This window comes from Dromaius novaehollandiae, chromosome 4 (assembly GCF_036370855.1).
Source record: "Dromaius novaehollandiae isolate bDroNov1 chromosome 4, bDroNov1.hap1, whole genome shotgun sequence".
Lineage (NCBI taxonomy): Eukaryota > Metazoa > Chordata > Aves > Casuariiformes > Dromaiidae > Dromaius > Dromaius novaehollandiae.
The window spans coordinates 78,265,477-78,287,021 of record NC_088101.1 but is presented as its reverse complement, the minus strand read 5'-3'; the positions used below and the strand labels follow the sequence as shown (position 1 = coordinate 78,287,021).

General features: G+C 40.1%; 1 protein-coding gene across 6 annotated transcripts; it reads left to right on the top strand.

The window, feature by feature from the left end:
• Positions 1-408: 408 nt before the first annotated feature.
• On the top strand, positions 409-21,163 carry RNF4 (ring finger protein 4). Of its 6 annotated transcripts, XM_064511515.1 has the most exons (9): positions 480-514; positions 6,800-7,118; positions 8,293-8,458; positions 8,975-9,095; positions 9,961-10,040; positions 11,985-11,994; positions 14,050-14,215; positions 17,962-18,010; positions 18,325-21,163. In XM_064511515.1, exons 3-9 carry the CDS (start codon positions 8,450-8,452, stop codon positions 18,472-18,474), a joined length of 585 nt encoding a protein of 194 aa, XP_064367585.1. In that variant the 5' UTR covers positions 480-514; positions 6,800-7,118; positions 8,293-8,449; the 3' UTR covers positions 18,475-21,163. The 6 variants fall into 6 exon arrangements, with proteins under 6 accessions (XP_025968480.1, XP_064367586.1, XP_064367587.1 ...); XM_026112695.2 differs by lacking the exon at positions 6,800-7,118 and having other exon boundaries at positions 409-514; XM_064511514.1 differs by lacking the exon at positions 6,800-7,118 and having other exon boundaries at positions 505-623.
• The last annotated feature ends 382 nt before the right edge of the window (positions 21,164-21,545 follow it).

Below are 21,545 nucleotides of genomic sequence, written 5' to 3'. Positions count from 1 at the left end.
GAATTCCTGCCAGCCCGTTCGGGAACGCGCCTGGACAACTGCCACTTTGGGGGGAAAACCCCAAATTCCTGCCCCCCGGACACCCCAACCGCAGCGAAACCCGGTACGACGTGAATGTCCTGGCAGATGGAGAAGCACCTGCCCTGACCCCTTCCCTTCCGAGCCGCGCACACCCCGGCGGCTGGGAGAAGCTTCCGCGGAGCAGCCGCCGCAGCCGACAGCAGCCCCGGAGGCCTTCGGGGCGGGGGGTGAGGTGGGTGGCCCAGGCCCTACCACCGCCCTGGGGAGCCCCGCTGCGAGGGGTCGCGGGCCGGCGCCGACTCCCCGGCCGCGCCCGAAACTACAACTCCCAGAACACCCCGGGGCCGGATGAGGGGCGGGGCCGCTCGCCCCGAGACTGCTTGATTGACGTGGGAGGCCGCCCACTCGGAGAGCCGCAGGGTTGCGGTCTCGCCAATGGCAGGAGGGCGGGGGCGGGCGCTGCGCTACGCAGTTGCCGAGCCGGGCGCCGAGGGTGAGTGCCGCAGGCCGGGGGCTCCGCTGTGGGGGGTGGGAGCGGCGGCCGGGAGCGGCACCGGCGCCCCCGGGCCCGCCCCGCCCTGCTGAGGCGCCGCGGGCCGCAGGTGAGGGGCGGAGGCGGCGGGGAGCGGCGCTGGGGGTGCGGGGCCGCGCCCGGCCCGGCCCGGCCCGGCCCGGCTGCCGCGGGGGAGGGGCGGGCCGGCGCTGAAGGCAGCGGGGGTAGCGAGGGGGTGGCGGGGGGCGGCCTGGGCCCTGCGGCGGCGGCGCTGCCCGCGGCCTGTCTGCCTCCGCCCGCGCTGTCCCGGTCGTTCCCCCCCCCTTCGCCTGGGTTGGGTTTGGGGTCCCCCCCCGCCCTGCCCCGCTCCGAGGGGCTCCGGGTCCTGCCCGCGGCCCGGCCCCGGCCTCCCCTGCCCCCCCGCGGCGGGCCCCCCCTCCTGCCGCTGACAGCCGGGGCCTGCGGCTGGTGGGGGACGGGGGCGGCTCGGGGAGCCGTTCGGCTGCTCCCATCTTGTGTTACCGCGGGGGCGGCGGTTCTCCCTCAGCTCTCGCCCCGTCTCCCCCTTCGCTCCAGCGCCTGAAAGGGCTCAGCTACTTTTCCCTTCTCCCCTCCTATTTTGGGGCTCCGGGCTGTAAGCCGTGCCCCCCCCCCCCCCCCAATCTGGGACGAGCAGCTGCACCTAAGAGCAATGAGCTCTTCCTCCAGCGTCTCCCGGCCCGTCTTCACCATTTCCAGCCTTCCTGAAATAGGACATCTGGCCGCCTGAAAGCTGTGGGTGTGTTTTGTTCTGCGGGTGGCTTTTGTTTGTTTTTGTTAGGCTGCCTGTAAGCATATGTCCTATTTATCTGTGGACGTAGCCGACAGCTTAGAGCAGGTCATGAGTAGTAGGTTGTGTATCTCATTTTTAGTCTTTTTATAGTGCCTGTCACCGAGGTTTTGTAGTATGGGACTGCTTGACCTAATTTGGATAAAACGTAATAGACTTGGCTTCTGTTTTTACTAACGTTGGTGTAACGCATCTCAAAAAAAAAAAAAAGGCAGAACATCTTTAATGGTAGAGGAGACACATGTGATAAGAAAGTTTTGGATGAGTAAAATGGCAGATTATTTTTCCTGGCATACAGCGACTTAATGCTAACACTTTGTGATAGGCGCGTGCCTCTCTTGATCACAGAAAATCTTTTCTAGATGTAATACAGGAAAAACAGAACCAAAAGAGTAAGCAAGTGCAGTGACACATCTTAAAAGTGGAAGTGAGAAGCAAAATGTTAAAGGCATCGCGTGTCGTGTTTTCTTGGCTAATGCGGTGTATATTGTTTTTGTTACCTGTGCGTTGTACAGACCAAACATTTAGTCTGAAATGGTTGCTTTATTTAGATGTTTCCTTTAGAGCATTCCTAATGTTTAGGATGCTCATAAGGTCAAGTCTCGTCTATGTTAGTTAGACATGGTAAAAATGCCTACTTCTTGCTTAAGCTGATTGGCTTCAAACTGAAGCGTGTGGGAGCCCAAGACTGTTTTCGGAGTGGTATAGGAAAAGCTTTAAATGTATGTTTAGTGAGTTGAAATCATAAAAACTGAATTTTAACGTGGTAAATTTGGTCAAATTCAATTTGATCAAAATATTAACTTGGGGCATTAAAGACTTAAATCACGAATAGGAGAATCAATATTCTTTCACTGCTAGCGGAAACATTCTTAATGTAGATAAGTTTGTGTGTACTTTTTCTCAAGTAGCTACCTGTCAAGAGAAAGACTAGTGGATATAGCCTTTAAAATGCCTGCAAGTTAGCTAGAATAAACCTTGAACTTTGTTGCTATAAGGACCTAACAGTCATTAAGCCCTTGGGAGGGTTAAATGACAGGAACAATAACTGTCTGTGGAGAGCTCTGTGCATGAGAGGAAGGGGAGTGGCTTTCCCTTGGTAGGTATCATCCCCCAGTGATGCAATAAAAAATCCTATAGAAGTTAGTAGCATTTATTGGCTTGTCAAGTTGATCTGCTAAGTTTTCGCACTTAAAACTCAGTGTCTTTTTTTAACTTAAAATTTAATAATCCCAATTCTAGGATATTTGAGTTGATGTCTGAATGCATCTGGCTGCAAGTGTAATGGATGAGCTACTAACAGCTTCAAGGGGAGTTATTTGCTTTTTTTGTGTGTGTGTGCGCAATAACTATTTCTAGTATCCAGTTTTGAGAATGTTGGTGCTGAGTTTTATAGTCACTGCGGGAGGAGGACCATATAGACCTTATTACTGAATTTGGACTATTCAGAACTATATAAAAAATATTATTAAAATGAGTGGTCCTGGAGTTTTGAGAATCTTTGAAGCATTTTTATTGATGAGTATGTCTCTAAATATGTGAAATTTGGGACTGCTTTGTTTATCTCTGTTCTGAACGCTACTAATTTGATCTGCAGTATTTTAAAGCAAGCAAGTTTTGCTTTATTTTTCCTATCCATTCTCACAAGTTGGAGCACTAATTTTTGGTGAAATTTTCCTAGTAAGCTAAGAACATATGTGGAAATCTGTAGCACCACAGAAAAGGTTTGTTTGTTCTCATCAGAAAAAAAGTTTCTGGATCATAAGATTCCTTCCATAATTTTAATAAATTCTAGCAGTTTGACTTTCTTTGAGTTTAATTCTTCTGATTTGGCAGGTTCATCAGTATCAGTGCAAGCCTATGATGACTTTTAAGGCCATTTTACAATTTTGGAGCTTCTCTGTGGATATCCATTCTTAACTCTTTCTTCTTTGGAAGGAGCTCCCAAAGAGGCTAAGATGTGCGCCTTTAGCATGTGGAAGAGCACAGGAGTATTTGTGCCTCTCACATGCTATCTGTATTAAGTGCTGTAACAACTAATATAAAGAAAGCTTACTGCCAATGTTGGAAGATTCTGAAAAACAAATAATAAGGCACATAAATATATTGGTGCTGCTCTCTGCCACCCGAGCTGCAGAAGCAGCTCTGTGCTCTGCTGCCTTTGAGGTCCGAAGTTAGATCTTCTGGGCATCCAGCAGTAATCCTATAAATAATCTGTTTTGGAGTATCTTGGTAAAAAGGTGTGTGAATATTTAACATTGGTAAGGTGGTCTTAGAGTGATAGCTCTTCTGTTGTGTATCACTTTGGTTTTCTTTTTCATGATAATTTTCCAATTTAAGTGTGGTGGTGGTGTTTTTTCCTGTGATGACTCTTTTTTGGTGCTTAGGCCACTTATGGACAGAGAGAATCTGTGTAATGTTTTGCCTCCAAAGTCAGCTCATGTGTGCTTTTATTCTCCTCCCCTCCACCCCCACCCCCGGTATTTTTAACCTTTTTAAAGATGCCTTATCAGCATACCACTGCACTGGGTTGTGTTCAGCGTTAAATCCAAAATGCGCTGAGTCTTGTGACACCTGCCTGGGCATTTTATGCCGAAGCTTTGTCTAGTGAATGTTTTGCGATCTTTCAGCAGGGTGGATGCATCCGTGTATCAGATTGTTTTAAAAGATAATATTAAAGGAAGCGTGTTTAAAGTTTAGTTCTTCATGATATCAGATGTGCGTACTGCCTAACGTTACCCACTTTTTTTAATGAGGTGAAAGTTATTTTTTTCCAATTCCATACCTGAGGAGAATCAAGGAAAAAGCCTCTCAATTTTCTAGATGAAATATACTATTAGATTCTGTACAAGTTTAATATTAACTCCTTAACGTAGCTGATATTGCTCAGTTTTGCTTGTCTTTCTGCTGTGTGGGGAAAACCACTTTGCCTAAGTTACTTTTGGTTTCAGTTGTAGCTGTTAGATGCAGATGGTATGTTTTCTTTGAGGCTAGTGACCTAGCCCAGGCAGAATTGGAGACACTAGAGTTTGAAAAAGCAGATGTAGTACATCTACAGCATTTTTTCTTCCTTCTTCCATTGTGTTCCTGCATGCCCTCCTCGCTTCACCTGCCTCTTCCCCTTGCCTCCATGAAACCCTGGTGCCAAACCTATAGATAACAGTCCCATGGAGAGAGGAACTCTTGTAGCACCTAGGAAGCATGGTCACAGAGCTGTGTCTCTGGTTTGTTTTGCAGGGTTGTTTTGAGGGCAAAGCTAGACATGGTCTTGCTTAAAGACTTCTTGTTCCCTGTTCCAAAAATTCAGCCAAGTCAGTAAAATAGGATCTTCCCAAGAATTTTGGTGTGGCTGACAGAAAAGCTTTGTTTTCTTCACAGGTGAAATGAAATCTAGATCTTAAGAGCAGTAGAGTGAAGGGTGTAAAGAAGCACGTGTAACTTGTGCCTGGGTATAGAATGCTAAGAAAAGGAAAGGGTCTGCATACGTAAATGTTTTCCTGAGGAAGCAGGAGACTGAAGGTCGATACCCTGCTCTCTCTGATATGCTGCAAACTCTGAGCCTTAGTCTTGCACATTGTAGGTGAGTACCTTAAGCTATCTGCTCTCACTTCCTAGAAGAACTCATGAGTAACTTCATACAGAAGTACAGATCTTAAAAGCACTTTCTGCCCTATGTAGTGAAAATCTTAAGAATACTAGCACTGATTAAGTTCATATTTATGGGGGTTTCTGATGTATAGCAATCTCAAAATTGGATCCACCATGACCAGAAACTGCCAAGGAGCTCAGATTAACAGTACTTTTCCTAGAAAAATTTTTAATGCTGAACCTGTTAAACTTTCACATAGATCTGGCACATAATGGGTGGTCTAGCTAAAAAAAAAAAAAAATGTTGCCTTTCATTTTAGCATTTTTGGAATTCTGTGCCAGTTTAAAAATGAAAAAGTGGGAGGAAAAATGAGTGCACACTATGTAGCTTAAAACTGTGCGTGGATGCACTTTTATCTTTTGGCTTAGTAAAAGTACCAAATTTACTGTAAATATTCTTCAGGCCTCTTTTGTTTTAATAATTTCACAATTCAGTGTTAAATCACTTACTCTGAGACCCATTAAGAAACACAGGAAAAGATTAAAAGAAAAAATCAGTGAGGCTTGCTTTAACTCAAGGTTATAATTAGCGACCAATGTCATTCCATCCCACTGTATGGTCTCAGTGTTTCTTAACAGTCTCATAATGAGTTCTGCTCCTTCTGCTGACATAGTGCCTCCCTCCTCCCCCTTCCCCCCCTCCCCCCCAAAAAAAAGGCAGAGGTGGGAGCAGAGAATCCCAACCCCCTGAGGTTGTATGATGAGGAACTTTCAAAGATCATCCAAGCTTTAGCTGGATGACTTTTAAACTGACTAGGTTATGCAGTTAGTTCACATCTAACATTCATGCAAGTCCTCTTGGGCTCATCTAATTCTTAAGAGGGGAATTAATTTCTGACCAGTACAAAAGGTAAAGTTTGGAGGAGACAGATAAACTCAGCAGTGCTCAGACATGCTTTTCCTTGAATTTAGCAAGACAATATGCTTCTTTATGGATTCGTCTTATGCTGTTAGCTCATACATCTGTGCATTCATTATGCTCTTGTTATGTTTTGCCTGATGTCCCTGGCACTCTTGTTTAGAGAAGATTAGTTACCTGGAAACTATCAGCTCAGGAAATCTGACATTATTCTGTTTTGTCTTTGGAGCCATAACCTGGCCAAAGCCTTTTTGGAGCCATAACCTGAGACTGACTTTGACACTGACCTTGTGGCATTCTCTTTCTGGGACAGCTATGGTTATGGCCTTTAAAAACAACATGGTATACTTAAAGACAAGGGGGTTATACAGTGTCTAGGAATTTGGACCTGTTGTACATCCAGAACTGAGACTACAACAGTGAACTAAACCTCCTACAACAGTGAACTAAACCTCCTAGGTTGTCAAGGACTATGGATGACTTGCATAGTCAAGCTGCTTTGTCACAAAAGCAGTAGATTATCCTGTGTTATAAAATAATGTATATATCTCTTCCTAGTTATTCATTGAGGTTTGCTTTACCACAGCTCAAATAACATCTTCCTGATTCTACCCTCTTTTTAAAGCAGGCTACTGAACTTCACAGCATAGGTCAAGATCAAATGTGAGAAAACAATTCTCCAGTCCTTGTTTGACATAGTTGTTTTTCCTTGTGATGCAGAGGACAGTCCTGCTTATTTGTTAAGTATAGTGACATCCATATAAACTGTATCTCTAAGAACTATACTTTTTGTTGAATTAAATAACACTTTCTGTCTTTCAACTTGTGCCCATTACCTCTTATCCTGTCGCTGGATGCTGCTGAGAAAAGTCTGGCTCCCTCTTCTTTTTTACCCCCACCAGATGTTTATACATATTGATAAGATACTCCTGAGCCTTCTCTTCTCCAGGCTGAACAGACCCAGCTCTCTCAGCCTCTCCTCGTGTGTCAGATGCTCCAGTCCCTTGGTCGTTTTAATGGCCCTTTGCTGGACTCACTCCAGGATGTCCACATCTGTTTTGTACTGGGGAGCCCAGCACTGGACCCAGCACTCCAGATGTTTCACCAGTGCTGAGTGGAGGGGAAGGATCACCTCCGTTGATCTACTGGCAATGCGCGTCCTAACGCAGCCTGGGATGCTGTTGGCCTTCCTTGCTGCGAGGGCACATTGCTGGGTCACGAAGATAGATGCAATTTGGCACAGCTACAGCCCAGGAAGGTAGACCAAGGTCAGTGCTTCTGGAGTAGGTGAATTTCTGCTTTTCTTCTTGTTTTGTTTGACAGCAGTGGAATAGGTCTCTTCTGATAAGGTTCATCTTTTGATTATGTTACTTAACTAGTTTTAAAGCTACCAGGGCTTCTGTGCAGTCAGATCTGTGAAACCAGGGCAGGAGATCCTAGATGGCTTCAGACCTCGGGTGAGGGAAAGATGTGTGTCAGAAGGTGATTTTTCAAGACTGTTAAGATTTGTAGCAAAACTTACTGTCTGTAAGCATTGGTGATTGGACACTTAATTGTGTATTAAGGCTTTTGTTTATTATTTTAGGCACTAAAAAGCAAGTTGTCTTACTGGCTTGGTTTTTAGGCTTTATAACCATTTCTTCTATTAAAGAAGTATTTCCTTTGTACCAATTCAATGTTTTGTCTTATAGATTGAGTTTAATTTGGGGGGGCGGGGGGGTTCCACCTCCTTCTGCACTTTCCTAGCTGCTACTCCTGCTGGACACACAATTGTACCGTAAGCTTAAGGTGTGAACTTCGGTACCATGTCAGCTACTCAGCTCATTGCTGAAGGGGAAGAGATGAAAAGCGCACATAGAAGCAGTCATTAATCTGGTGCATAGGGGCATGGACACTGTCAGTTACTACAGAATAGTTGCTGTAAAGTCGTATTCTTTTCCTCGGTGGGAACTTGTTGATCCGTCTGTATTTCTAAACTGAAATTTCCATGCTCCACTTGCTTTAGATTCCTTTTCAGCTGTTTAGCTCTCGTGTGTTGGAATCTGGAGATGGGCTGGAGAAAAGAGAACTGCTTATCTGTAATTTTTGTTCTCTGGAGATGGCTGCTTATGATAATCCCCAGTTATTTCTGCCCACACAGGAACATCTCCTGAAGAGGGTCGATCAGTCGTTTTCCCATATGAAACTTAATTGGGACTGCTTGGTATTTTTCTTGTTTACAATTAAACTGGCTTATTCTGATGTTTGGTTTAGGAAATGGAGAAGAATGACTGAGGCTTCAGACCTGTCTGTAGGTGGCTGAGGCTAAACTACTAACCTCTGGGACTTCCCATCTAGCTTTGGACAGAAACTAGTTACTCAGGAGTGGGAATCCATAAGAGTGGGTGTATTTAAGAGAACAAGAATTACAGATAGGTAATCTTCTCTATTCTTTTCTTATAGGTTTGGAAGAACATCATTCTAAGATACAGAGAAATCTGGACTTTTTAAGTGTACTACCTAAAGAAATATAAGGAATTGAAACTTATAGCTTCCTTGCAGTTAATTTTATGGTATTTGTACCTCTTATTTTTTCTGTAGTTTTAGATCAAGAAACACCATGAGTACAGTAAGTATTTTACTAATCAATGCAAAACTGATTCTTGAAATGTGTGGTTTTATGGTATTTCTATAAGTCTTTTTCTTTAAGAATTTGTAGTAAATACTGTAGCACAAGCATAGTTGGAGTTCATGTAACTTCATGTTTTGTGCTGCTTAAAATTTTTGATCTCTCTGGGTGCTAGCAATTTCTCAAAAGTACTTAAAATGTGGGCAAAAACTTTAGTTCAGACTGATTATCAGATGTTAGCTTCCAGCCAACCACTTGATACTTTTGAGCTAGTCTTCTCATTTGCAAACCCATCACAAAATGTTTCTCCTTTGTTATCCATTTGTTAAGAGATCTGTGGTGATGTCTTTTCCTTCATGCGATGAGTAGGAAAGATCCATACCACCATTATATGCATGAGACAGCCTTAGTGAAGTGTTTTGTGTGTTTTGTCTGCTTCTTTCCTTAGTGCTGCAAAAATAAGGTCTATGTTAATGTTACTTCTAAAGAAAATTCTAAGGCTTTCTTCTCTCTTAGACTCAAAGAAAGCGCCGTGGAGGAGCAGTTAATTCTAGGCAAACTCAGAAGCGAAACAGGCTGATAGCTTCTACCACAGAAATGGCTTCAGAAGCAGAGCCAATAGAACTTGAAGAAAGTGGTAAGCTTTCTTTTTGATCTGGGAAGAAAATAACTTGCTTCTGGAGTGTTGGGGTCCCACTTAACTTGTGTTTGTACCAGTTTCAAAGCCCTTTAAACGGGAAGAAGGGAAACCTACTTATTTTTACAAGTGTCTAGTGTGGACTGTATAAACAGCAAGCCTACTGAGAACTGTTTAACTTTGTTACTGAGGTGTAATGCATTCACCACTAGTGACAGATGATGTGAGTGCTGCCCAGCAGCCGAATGTCTAGCCTGATGAGTTGGGAGTTACTGCAGCTGCCATTACAGATAATGGCAAACTAAGGGAACTCCCAGGTTTTAAGGAGATAATTAAAAGGTTGTCATTAGTCATGCTCTGCCTCTCAAAGGAGAGGCCCTAGGTAAATGTTTTTACAAAAAGTATCAGAATTTTAGAAGCCTCCTTAACCTTCTAGATATTTAAACTGTCTGCTGAAATCTTAAGAGAGATTTAAAGTAATTGTTGGTCTCCAGATAGTCAAAAGGCTTTTGCACTTTTTGGTGTGCATTTGGCTGTTAAAGGTTGGAAAAGACACAAGATGGGAATGTTTACAGCAAAGCACTAGAAAACTATGTCCAATATGATGCATATTTTATTATGATACACATTCTGAAAATTAGACGAGTACTCTGTTTTGGTGTACCTCCCACAGGCTATTGACATATAACAGAAGTATGTGAGGAGATTAGCTGCAGTTCCTCTGTTGAGGAAAGAACTTAGTGCTGGATATAATACTGAAGAGGAATAGGGCATGGGTTGAATCGTACCTCAACCTATTATACAGTGATAGGTCATTTTACTCCTCTGCAGACTCTGATCTTGATTCTAATGTTGTGTTTTTAAGCTGGTGAAGAAGTAGTAGATCTCACATGTGAATCTTCTGATCCTGTAGTAGTTGATCTAACTCACAGTGATTCTGTTGTGGTAAGTAGTGATCGGCACGCTTATCTAAATAGAGTAGTCAAATTAGCTCTGTATTGTGGTCCCTGGTAGAATTTATCCTTAAAGCCACATTAAATATTCCGGGTTCAAATTTGACTTGTCAGTGCATGAAAGCCATGTGTTATAGGTCAACACAGAAGCTCTCTGGAAATGCAACTTAAGAGACTGTTCTCAGGCACAGCAACATACTTTTCCTGTTTTCCCAGAGTGTTGCAGATTTGCACCTGTACTTTTCTTGAAAAATGACTTTATACAAGAATTTAGACTAGAGGTGATGACTTGTCTTTTCACTGTGCTGACATGATGATAAATGCCTTGTAACTAACGTTCTTTTAGGATATAGGCCTCTTGTTAACTAAATGTTGAAGGTACCTGAACTGTACAATGGCCACATTCTGATACTGCTTTTTGGGGTTTTGAACAGTGTAGCTATTTAGAGTAGAATGCCCATACTCTTCAGTTTACTCATTGCTTATGCTAATAACTAGGTACCCTCTTTATTGCTCCTAGTGTAAGGATCAGAGGAAGTCTGGTATGCTTGTCATGGCTCATTCATGAAAGTTTATGAAGAATCATACTGATAATTACTAAGCTTGAGGAATCTGGAAGACGGAATACTAAGGCATTGAGGAGTTCTGTGGAAACGTATATTTGACCTATGTTTGAAGATCTGTATAGTAAAAGTAAATGGATATATTGAATGTAAAAGTAAGAATAAAACTTACAGGCTCAATGCTTGCAAGATGTGGCTTTGGGTCATAGTTGACCAAGGTCTGAGTTTCAAAAGCTCAGCCTGTGAGTCTGTTTTCTGGCATCTAAATAAGTAGCCCGACTGAAAGGATTAAAACTGGGTGCTTACTAATACTGTAGATAGAGTTAATGTTGAACTCTAAATGGACCTATGAATACATCTATTAATATCACTTGCAGATAGTGAGAGAGAGATCTAAAATAGCATGTTGCTCCAGAACTTGAGGAGAATATATCCCAGTCATGAATAACATAACATAAGTGAATGTCATTTAAAGTTGAAATATTATATGTCAAAGATATAGGCCAATGATTTAAATAAAAAGTGAAGAAGAAAAGAGATAAGTCTTTGACTTAACAAATATGAGGTGTTCAGCTGGAATGCCAGTCTAAGGTATTCCTATCACAGCAGTGCCAAGTGCAACTTAGTTGATTGTGTTAGAAACTAGTTCAGTTTTCTGCTCCAGTAAGTTCTCAAAAAAAACCCCCAAACCCAACAAAACAAACAAACAAAAAAACCCACCCCATTTCTTTGTTACTGCTTTTTAAAGCTAGATCAGTATTTGATCTGGTCCACGTTGCCATTTATAACTTCAGTGTTAGGATGCTACTTCTGCCATGCAGAACCAGAAACAAAAAGCAGGAATAGCATGGGAATATCTCATGCTGGAACTGTACCTGAGGCTTTGTAAAGGAAAGGCCTCAAACTGTGCATGGAATCTGCATTGTCCCAAGTCTAGTTCCACTGAATATAGTAGTAGAGCTCTTATTTTCTTCAACAGTTGTTAACCTAATAGGAAGTGTTTATTGGCATGACACCCAAGCTTGCCAGTTTGGCAGAGAGAGAGGGAAAGAATCTCCTCTAGTCTAAATCAGATTAGGGTATTGATATTGTGGGGTGGGGGATGTTTAAGATGATATCAATTAATAATGACACAAGCTAGGAATCATAAGGTATCACTATGTTGTTTTGATGAAGAGTGGTAGAAGTAGTAAATAAGCTGTTGCTCTGAAAATAACTGGTTGTCTTCTGGTTCTGCTTATATTCTGCTTATGCTGCTGCGAAGGAATGAAATGGAGGTAGCTTATCTGGTGTCTGTGTATAACGCTTGGGGTGCACACCAAAATCTAATTTTGTTTTTCTTTTCTCTCCCTTCCCATATATATTAATGCAAGATTGTTGAAGGTGAGTTGACACTTTACAACTGATAATGGAATTGTTTTAAACTTTAATTTTTTTTTTACAATACTTCTTATAAGGTAAGCTAGCCAATGTTCTGTTGACCAGTATCTTTTAAACTTTTTTTTCCCAACAAACTTGAACATCATGCTTTGAAACTGGATTTAGCAGAAGAGAAAGGATGATGTTAAAGTATCTGGCCAGTATGATAGAAAAATGGATCCAAAACTGGATCCATTTTTATGTTTTATGTATCTGTTTTACGTACTTTATACAAGCTCTGATAGGAACTATCTGAAATAAAATCTATAAAAGCTGCTCAAAATACTTTTCTTATTTTCCAAATACAGAAGTTCTGCAAGCTCCAAGTTGATAGTGATACTAATTAGCACTTTTAGCAATGGAATGTGTGCTTTGAATAAGAAAATGTTGAAAGGCTTTATTAGCCTATATTGCAGTGAAGGAACTAAAGTGGAAAGAGGATGAAGGTCACAGCATTCACTTTCATTGTCTAGTCTAACACTTTCAAATCTAGTGCTGACAAGTATTTAACAAATGTGGATTTTTTTTCTACTTTAGATGTTATAATAGTTATAGAATAGGCATAAAGAAATGAATCCTTTACACTCTTCAGGCCTTGTTCTGATTAAAAGATCTGAGATGTGCTAATGTATTGTTTGTTAGTTGTTTACTTAGAGGACATAACCCATTCTGGGCTCTGAATGAGACAGTAGCAAGTTAAAAAAAAAAAAAAAAAAAAAGGGGGGGGGGCAGTAAAAGTAGTAGCTGAATGCCTATGCAGGAAGGAACTGTAATTCTGTAGCTGTTTCTATAGTACTAATTGATCAGTGCTTGATTATTGTTACAGGAACACTGGAGTTGCAAAGAAACTGTTCTTTTATGTAATTTCTAATAGTTATAAAGCAAACAGAAGTTTTTCAACCTTTGTATATTACAGACCAGGCAACTAAAAATGTTTACATTCTTTATCTGCTGTTATCTTGGGCAATATAAACTCCATTTTCAAGTTATGTTAACTTCCTTCAGGAGGAAAATGGTGAAAATTTTTTAAGGAGACAGCTCTAAGTGTTTTTATACTCTTCCAGATACTGTTTTTAAAAAGGCTCATTTTGTTGAAATTGCTTTTGAGTGAGGGGATTCAGTTTAAGCTAGACACAAAGAATGGAACATTTTGGCCTCATAACTTGATAGAGCAGTGAGAAGCCAAAAATAGCAACTGCATAATTTAAATTTTTAGAGTTAAGTCTGTCTTTCATAACTTTATCACCTCAAGCTTTCATCATGAGAACTATTTATTTTAAATTTTGCTATCAGAATAAGGTATTGGGGGGTGGGGAGGGTTGTGTGCATGTAGTGAATAATCCCTGGGAGCAGCAACTCACTGCTGGAAATTGTATTTCTGCCCTCAGCAGTTTATGTAACTCTTGGGGATGGCACCCCCTTCTAATCTCATGCAATATGCAGTTTTGAACAAAGTGCTCTCTGTCTGCTTTTGCACTTTCATTTCTGTGCTACCTTGCTGTGCTACTTGGAAACTTAACTTCAGTAAATCAAAGGTGTTTTTTTCTTTAAAAAAACAAAAAACACTTCAGTTTTTGTGGGGGTGTTTTTGAATTCATTAGCAGTTGTTGTAATTCCTCAACAAAGCATAAGAATGGGGTAGCTTTGCTTTGTAGTGGAGATCTATTGACAGCTAGTGAATAGATGGTTGCTACATAGGTGTAGCTATATGCAAACTTGTCTCATAGTCTTTGAGATTCCATTTCAGCTGTTTGTAGGGTGAATAGGGCAAATGAATAATAATAAAGAAGTCAAAGTTTTAAGTCAATATGTAACTGAACGTTCACAATATCTGGAAATGTTCAGTTTTAATATTTAGGAAACTAGTTTGTTTAAGCTTGCTCATAATCCATATGGCTTGAATATGGCTTAGTCCATTTAAAATGTGAACAGTTATGGACTATTTCTAATAATTCATTTCAAGGATGTTTCCAGGGCTGCTTCTCATAATATCTCTAACTTGCCAAAATTAAATTACAGAGAATCAACGACAAAGGAGAAATCTCAGACTAAGAAGCCAGCGGCAGTCTGACAGCTGTGTACTGAGCAGTGATGATGAAGATGAACCAAGAGATAATGATGTGTATGTAACAAATAAAGTGTCTCGAGAATTAGGACCACTGGAGGATGAAACTGCAAGTTCAAAGTATGTATTCTTTATAACAATATAAATTAGTCCTATATGTAATCTGGTTTATCTTTGAAATCATAACTTATTTTAGTTAGTTCTACCTTTCAATATGCACAGCATCACATTCCAAGTACTGACAAAATCATACTCTTCTCATTTTTGCAATAAAAAGCTGAAGGACACAATTTCACATACAGCCTTCAAGATGAATCTGGGAGTGTGACAGGGAAGAAATATTAGTCACAGGCCATAGTTCATAATGTATTGCATTTACTTTTCACATGAAGGCCTAGCAGTGCTGTTAAATATGCAAGTATTTTCATTTGTCTAGGTGAGGCTTGGTATGTGAGAACAGCAGGCTGCATCCTGGCAAATTGCAGTAAATACTATTATTTATTTACTACTTTTGTACACATCATGTCAATTAACTGCTTTTTTCACTGAGCAGTAACAGTGCTTCCCAAGGTATATTTGTAGACTGACTGTGGAGGTAATAGTGCTGTTATGACTTTTGTTTTGCCTGTGTCATGGAGCTCTTGTACATTTGCACATGAGATGGAGATCTCACTGTCTGGACAGCTACCTGCATAGTAAAGACCATATTCTGAAGAGAAACAGTAAATTCCTGCTGTAGAAGCGCTCCATGATGTTAAGAAAGACACCATATATTAGACTAATGAAATGAGGTGTATGTGTGACCAGGGAAGGCAAAGAACACCAGAGCAGTGGTATAAACATCTTTAAAGTGTTTAAAAAGATACAGATTTTAATGATGTAGTCTTTTTGCCTAGCTCACTGACAGCACTGCTGTATGCTTAGACCACCCTGTCCAGACTGTGTTACTATTAAATGATTGTTGCTGGCAGTAAAATAGGTGAAAGCAAACTGAAATTGAAGTACAATGGTTAATAGAAACAGAAGAAGAAATCTATTTTAATTTGCCAAGAAATGTATTTTCTAAAGAATTCCCTAAATGGCTTGATAACAGACTCAAAATTTAGTCAACTGTGGCAGTCAGCTTACTGCTGACAGTGAGTGGGGACAGCTATTCTCATCTCACTGACAATTATATAACTTTGAATCAGGCATTCCCATCTGACCTCACAGCATAAGGTGCTGGATCCTAGCCTAGTAAATGCCATTTATGATGCAACTGATCTGCCTGCCCTGGATATCAGGGTGTAGAGGATGAGAACTTGGCAGAAGAGATGTGCTGGATAACTTTCAAGCTGAAGAGCACTCGTGGGTTTTGTTTTGAATTTCAAGTGATGTATGGCATTGACAAAGACTGCAGTGTAAACATTCCCAGGGTAACAGTGAAGCTGTACGTGGGCTAAGCTGTTCTGCTTTACGGTACCTTGGTTTCTGCTACTTCTAGGTGTTTTACTTAAACAGTCGTTTACTTGCTGTCACAGGTTTTCTTTCTTTCAGTTACCTTCAACTCTGGTGTTGCTTGGCACAGCAATCTTTTGAGTTAAAACATATATTGTGATAAATAATCAGACATTTATGCAAGCAGTGATGAGCTCTTGTAACATGTATTCTTGTATTGTCTAGAATCTCTATCAGTAACTTACTTTTTATAAAATACAGGAAGGCATGTTAAAGTACACCGGTAGAATATTTCTAACAGAGCACTTGTGCACATGTTGTGAATGTATCAGTAATCTTGAAGCAGCTCCATACACTGATCATCTTCTTATCTTTTTAGTGTGCTTCAAGACTTTTGGATTACCGAAAGGCAATATAGGGAAGAACTTGGATATGGAAATTTTGTAGGTCAGTTCTTTAAGAACTGGTTTAAGAACTTACTTAAGGCTCCTAAAGTGCCTGTAGCATTCTAATACTTAGTGCATTCAGTTGATGGACTTCTGTATTTCTTACTTTTTGTCTTGAAGTATATAGATAAGTAAATCACATTGTTTAGTTGATGTAAGGATTCAATGTCTTGTTATATCAATCTCAAGCTTCTGTTGAAAGGCCTCCTGTTCTGTTTAGCTAAGGCTAGAACAACTCAGTGCTGTAGCGTTTAACACTGACAAAAAAAAGTACTGATTGCAACAGAGTGCAGTGTTAGACTACAGGATAAATTTACACTTGTGCATGCAGAGGTTATCACCAACTGTAATTAATCATTGAGCTGGTACTATAGCTGCTGCATAAAGAATTTCAGTAGTAAAAATGGGGAAATTAAAGTTAATTATGTATGTGAAGGTAGGTAGACTTCAGTAGTACTCATTGTTTGACTTAAAATTAAGGGATGAGGGCTATCTCATGCTTTTTACTCTTATTAATAAATGACAAGGTGTTGCTTAGCATGGGAGATAACATGATAAAGCCTAGGCCAGCAGGAGGGGCACAGGTGTTCATGGTAAGGGCCTATGAAAGCAGCTTGCAATGATCGTTTAAAATAGGGATTATCTGTAAATAAAAGTGGCAGGAAGCTCTTATTCTTTCTGATACAGAATACTATTTAGCACTTACAGTATGATGTGTTCCCTTACGTGGAATAGCTCTGTCTGTTAGTGCCTAGTACATGCAGTACAGCTGTCCTGGAGGCTGAAGGCAGGAGGGTATGTCTGTGACTCAGCCTGGTAACAGCTACAGACTGTCTTTTCTTCACTGAGCTGGGAATTAGTTTTTGAAAGCTTCGTCATGCAAGTGTGTTCTTGCCTGACCCGCACAGGGTAATCTCTAAGACTAGACTAGTCACAGTTTTCCCAAGATAAAGGCATCTTGAGGGCCTTGTCCCCCGGACTCTAAACATGCTGCTATGTGCAGGGATGGAACTGGCAGGACTGTGCAGAACTCGTAGTCTAGTTTTGGATATGAATTGGTTAAACTTACAGTTGAGAGCTACAGTATGGAAGTCATTTATTTGTAGCTTAGCTTTGTTGGGGAGCTCTGCTGAATTTTATTCTCAGTATGCTCAGTATTCTGAATATATCAAAAAAACTTATTGGGCAAGGGTAAATTAGTGAAGATACAAATATTGGAAAAATTGTTATGTATTAGACTTTCTAAAGTCTAATTTCCAGTGTAAAGCAGAAATTTTGATTTCTTCAAGCTTGTGTTTGATCACTGAGCTAAAACTTAAAACTCTAAATGTAATTGGTTTTTCTACAAGAAAACTCATTCTTAAAAAAAAAAAAAAACCCTTTGTTCTGGTCTGCATGAAAACATTATCTAATGAATCGTTCACTATCGCTTGAGAGACACTAAAATGCTTTCAGTACATAAACGGCCAAACTGTCTGCAAAATATGCTTCTTATAAGTGTGCATTTTTATAAGGAAGGAGTTCTTGGTTTGTGTCTTATTAGACTGGGATGCTGCTAAACTAGAATTTGGGGTGTCTTAATTTCTGTCCACCTCTTTAAGAATGGATATTTTCTAAAGCTGTTCTTGTTGCAAAAATCACTTGTAATCTGTTGAAAATGATTACTGCTATACATACAGTGCTAGAGACTGCTGTTACTTTTAATGATAGAGCAGGGTGATGAACTGCATCTTCTTCCTGTCTTCCCTTTAATGTAATAGTTGAATGAAAACTAAAGGGTTGTTTCCCTCAGGTGAGGGAGACCCTAACTGCCTATTAAATGTAACAAACAGAGTTAAAGGTAAATAGGGATTTTCAAATTAACTATGTCATGTCTATTCTATGGAATCCAATGATTACATTACATTCTGTATGTCAGTAATGCTTAGCGCACTGCAGAATTAATACATGTACATTCTTTCTTTTTGTCCTCTCTACCACAAGGCCTTCTGGTACCGTTAGTTGTCCGATTTGTATGGATGGCTACTCAGAGGTAAGGATCCGCGTGTTGTCATCCCTGCTCGTTTGTGGGAGGGGGTGCACTGTGGGCTTGTGTTAGGTTATGTGGGAAAGTACGGACAGCTGGCCTTAAGGTCAGGCCTTGGCTTTAAGTGGTTTGTAACTCGGTCACTTCTTGGTAGTGTACAGTGATGGAAAACACTTTCCAAGAGGGCACCGAAAGATCTTTGGGTTCCTTGTTACAACAATAATGTATGATTACAGATAGTCCAAATACTATCTGCCTGGTAGCAATAGACCAGCTAAATTCCTCATTCCAAATACCTGTTATGATTTCTTGTCTTCCAGATTGTGCAAAGTGGGCGACTTATTGTGTCAACGAAATGCGGCCATGTCTTCTGTAGTCAGTGCCTCCGTGATTCCCTTAGGAATGCCAACTCCTGCCCAACCTGTAGGAAAAAACTCACTCACAGACAATATCATCCAATTTATATATGAGTACTTATATTTCTCAGGACAGACTCAACTGGATTTTTGGGGAATATGTCATGTTTTCAGTGCTCTGAAGATTTAAGGAGCAGCAGGTTGTACACGCATCCAAATGTAATAAAACTGATTTTTTTTGAGAATAACTTGTATATATATAAACAGCTTTTTTTATGGTCCAAGCTGCTTCTTGTTATGTCACTGGTTATAATGTTAAATTTATGACTGTCTATAAACTAGACCAGCAGCCTATATCAGAAATGAAGCAGCTAATCCATTTCCTTCTACTTTTTTAATGCTTGAATAAGAGGGGTCTGAATAATTTGTTATTTCTTACGCTTTAAATTACTCCCACCATCACATACAGATATGGAATATTTACCTTTCAAAATACAGATGAACACTTTGCCATTTCATTACACTTCCATTTTTATCCTATGCTACGCTCATTACTATATTGCTTTCTGCTAAACCATCTTTGCCCAAATAGTATAAGTTCTGTAACAATTGAACATTTAATCATAAATCAATATTAAATTGACAACCAGGGTAATGCAATAAAATAACCTGCTGTTAACCAGCAATCAGGTTTTTTAAGCAGAAGGCTTGAACATGTAGATGTCTATGAACTCCGTGAGATCTAAAGTACATAGCCAAATTACAACATGTACAATGTGAGAATATTTCTTTGAATGTTTTAACTGCCAAGAATCCCTTATTTGAATCACAATACTGAGTTTATTTTCTAACATGATGAAATGTTCTCTTGGGTTTACTATTGTTCTGTAGCTCTCTCTCCTTATAACTAAGGAGAAAATAGTCTTCTCTAGGCTTGCTAGTGATGAATAAGCAAATTGTATGCTTTGCTTTTGTCAGCTGAATACCAAACTACGTAGACAGATTTTTTTTTAACTATATCAAGTGTACCCAGCGTAATGCTTAAAGTTCAGTATGTTCACTTCACTGTTCTCTTCAGTTGCTATACTGACACCTGACTGGTTTTAGCCTGGTGTATAGGATTAATAATTAAATAATTGTATTACTATAAATTTATAAAACTGAGGCTTTAAATGAGATTTGATAGTAATGTTGACGTAGAAGCTTTTTGAAAGAAAAGTTTAATCTCCCTTTGCCCTGGGAGTTAAAGTGTGCATCTTTAATTAAAAAAAGTCAGATACATATCCTAGGTGAGGATTTTGCTGCTAAAACAAGGCAGGGTTATGCACCATTACCAGTTGTTATTTTTTTTTCCCAGGGCAAGTTATAAATGTCTGCTTTAAACCTGTTACAGCACAAATCTCCAAGCTGATGGGGAGTCCCAGATGGGCTGATACAAACAGGATTATAATAATTAAATGTAGGTGAGATGATTAAAATCAGTATTTTATGATCCACATATGCAGTAGCAGCGTTTGTGAATGTTGAAATTCAGTCTGGGAAACAGTCCAAAATTGAACTGTCAGCCACTTCTGAAAGTTGGTTGATTATGAAAGCCATTAGAAGCCTTTTCTTGCTCTGGTACAACACAATTGTAGGATGCCTTTGGTTAACATTGCTGGTATCTGATGCATCTTTGCTAACCTGTCCTAGGGATCTGTAGGAAGCCTTTAATTAAAGCCTCCTCATTAGCTCTCTCAACTTCTTGATTGAAGATTGCAACCCAAGAGTAAAATTTCCTATTAGTATCCATAGGGGTGTTACTGGATGTAGTAATACATAAAGAGCTTTGTTCCATAAAGGCCAGCCGAAGAAATGCAATACCTTCTCCACCCTGGTTCTGGATAGCTTGGATTTAGTAGTGTTATCGGGAAAATGCAAGCTCTGCATTCTGGCAATACTGTAACTATTAAACAGATATAAATGTTTAGTAACTGTGTGCTTCCCTTTGGTAATATAAACTACAGGCAAAATGAACAGAGCAATCTTAAGATAGTACAGTGACAACACAGGCTGTGATTTGTATCCCAAAAAGCAAATAAAATGATAAAACATGGTGCTAAAGATTTCTTAAAACATCAACTGCATGAAGAGAAGCAGCCAAACATCAAACTGTCTAGATACTTAAGGACCACAGAAACACACTTTCTCCCACCAGCTTAAAAAAGGAAAAAAGCCCCCAAACTTATGGCCAGTTTTACTGAGGAGGCTACTGAATGATAGGGAAGACGAGATTTAAGGGATTACGTCTAGAGATGAGGTTGGGTAACATGTTTGTACATCTTTCACAGTGTACTAGCTGTAGCCTGAAATGACTTTGCACAGTTCCCTCCATGTAAATATCACTTTATAGTTTGTGTCTCAATAAATGTTTTAGATATCACAAACTATAAAATATTCAAGGAAAAAAAAACTTTTAGCTTTGTGTACCCTGTGAAGTGCCACAAATTTTGTGCATCTCAAAACAAATTTTAAGCTCTCAGTACCACAAGGAAAAATGCTAATGTTACATTATACTTTTTTAGAAAAAAACAAAAACAATATATTTGAGTTCCAGTGATGTTTCAGTATAACAGATGACATTGGCAAGAACTGATAGATAATATAAAATTTTTTCATAATGTAAATGTATGTCTTGTTGTATATAGTTCAATTTTTCCTGTATTTAATTGTATTCATGTCTGTATGTCACATCTATGTTGGACTCTACCGGTAGGCAAACAGTTCTTTTAACAGGTGGAAATAAAACTATTAATTTGATGAATCGGAAGTACTCTTTCTTTTAATCACACTATATTGATTGTGTTTGTGTGGTGGTGGTGGGAAATCCTTAATATAAAAAAGCTTTTAGTTCTTTTGGTCAGTTCATGTGTACAGGCAAGGGGGGAGATACTGCCTGGTGCTTAGAGGCGTAGTTACAAGATTGGAGGTTGCAGCCCTACTGGAGAAATGGGGGTTAGGGCGAATGCAGAAGTGGGCTCATGAATGGGGGAAAACTGGAAACCAGTGACAGACGGTTTGCTTTGGAGGCCTGTGGTGTGTTGAGGTATCTGCTGCTGTTTAGTTGTTGGCTTTGCTTGTGTTTCCGTTGTCACGTACACCTCAACGTACGAACCATCGTGCTGGAGAGGAGGATGAGGAGTGCT

What these genes read in the sequence shown, in the direction of transcription:
- RNF4 (XM_026112695.2), top strand. An exon ending in AATAGAACTTGAAGAAAGTG is followed by an intron (nt 9,096 to 9,960) that starts GTAAGCTTTCTT and finishes TGTGTTTTTAAG; the next exon opens with CTGGTGAAGAAGTAGTAGAT. An exon ending in GATGAAACTGCAAGTTCAAA is followed by an intron (nt 14,216 to 17,961) that starts GTATGTATTCTT and finishes CTCTACCACAAG; the next exon opens with GCCTTCTGGTACCGTTAGTT.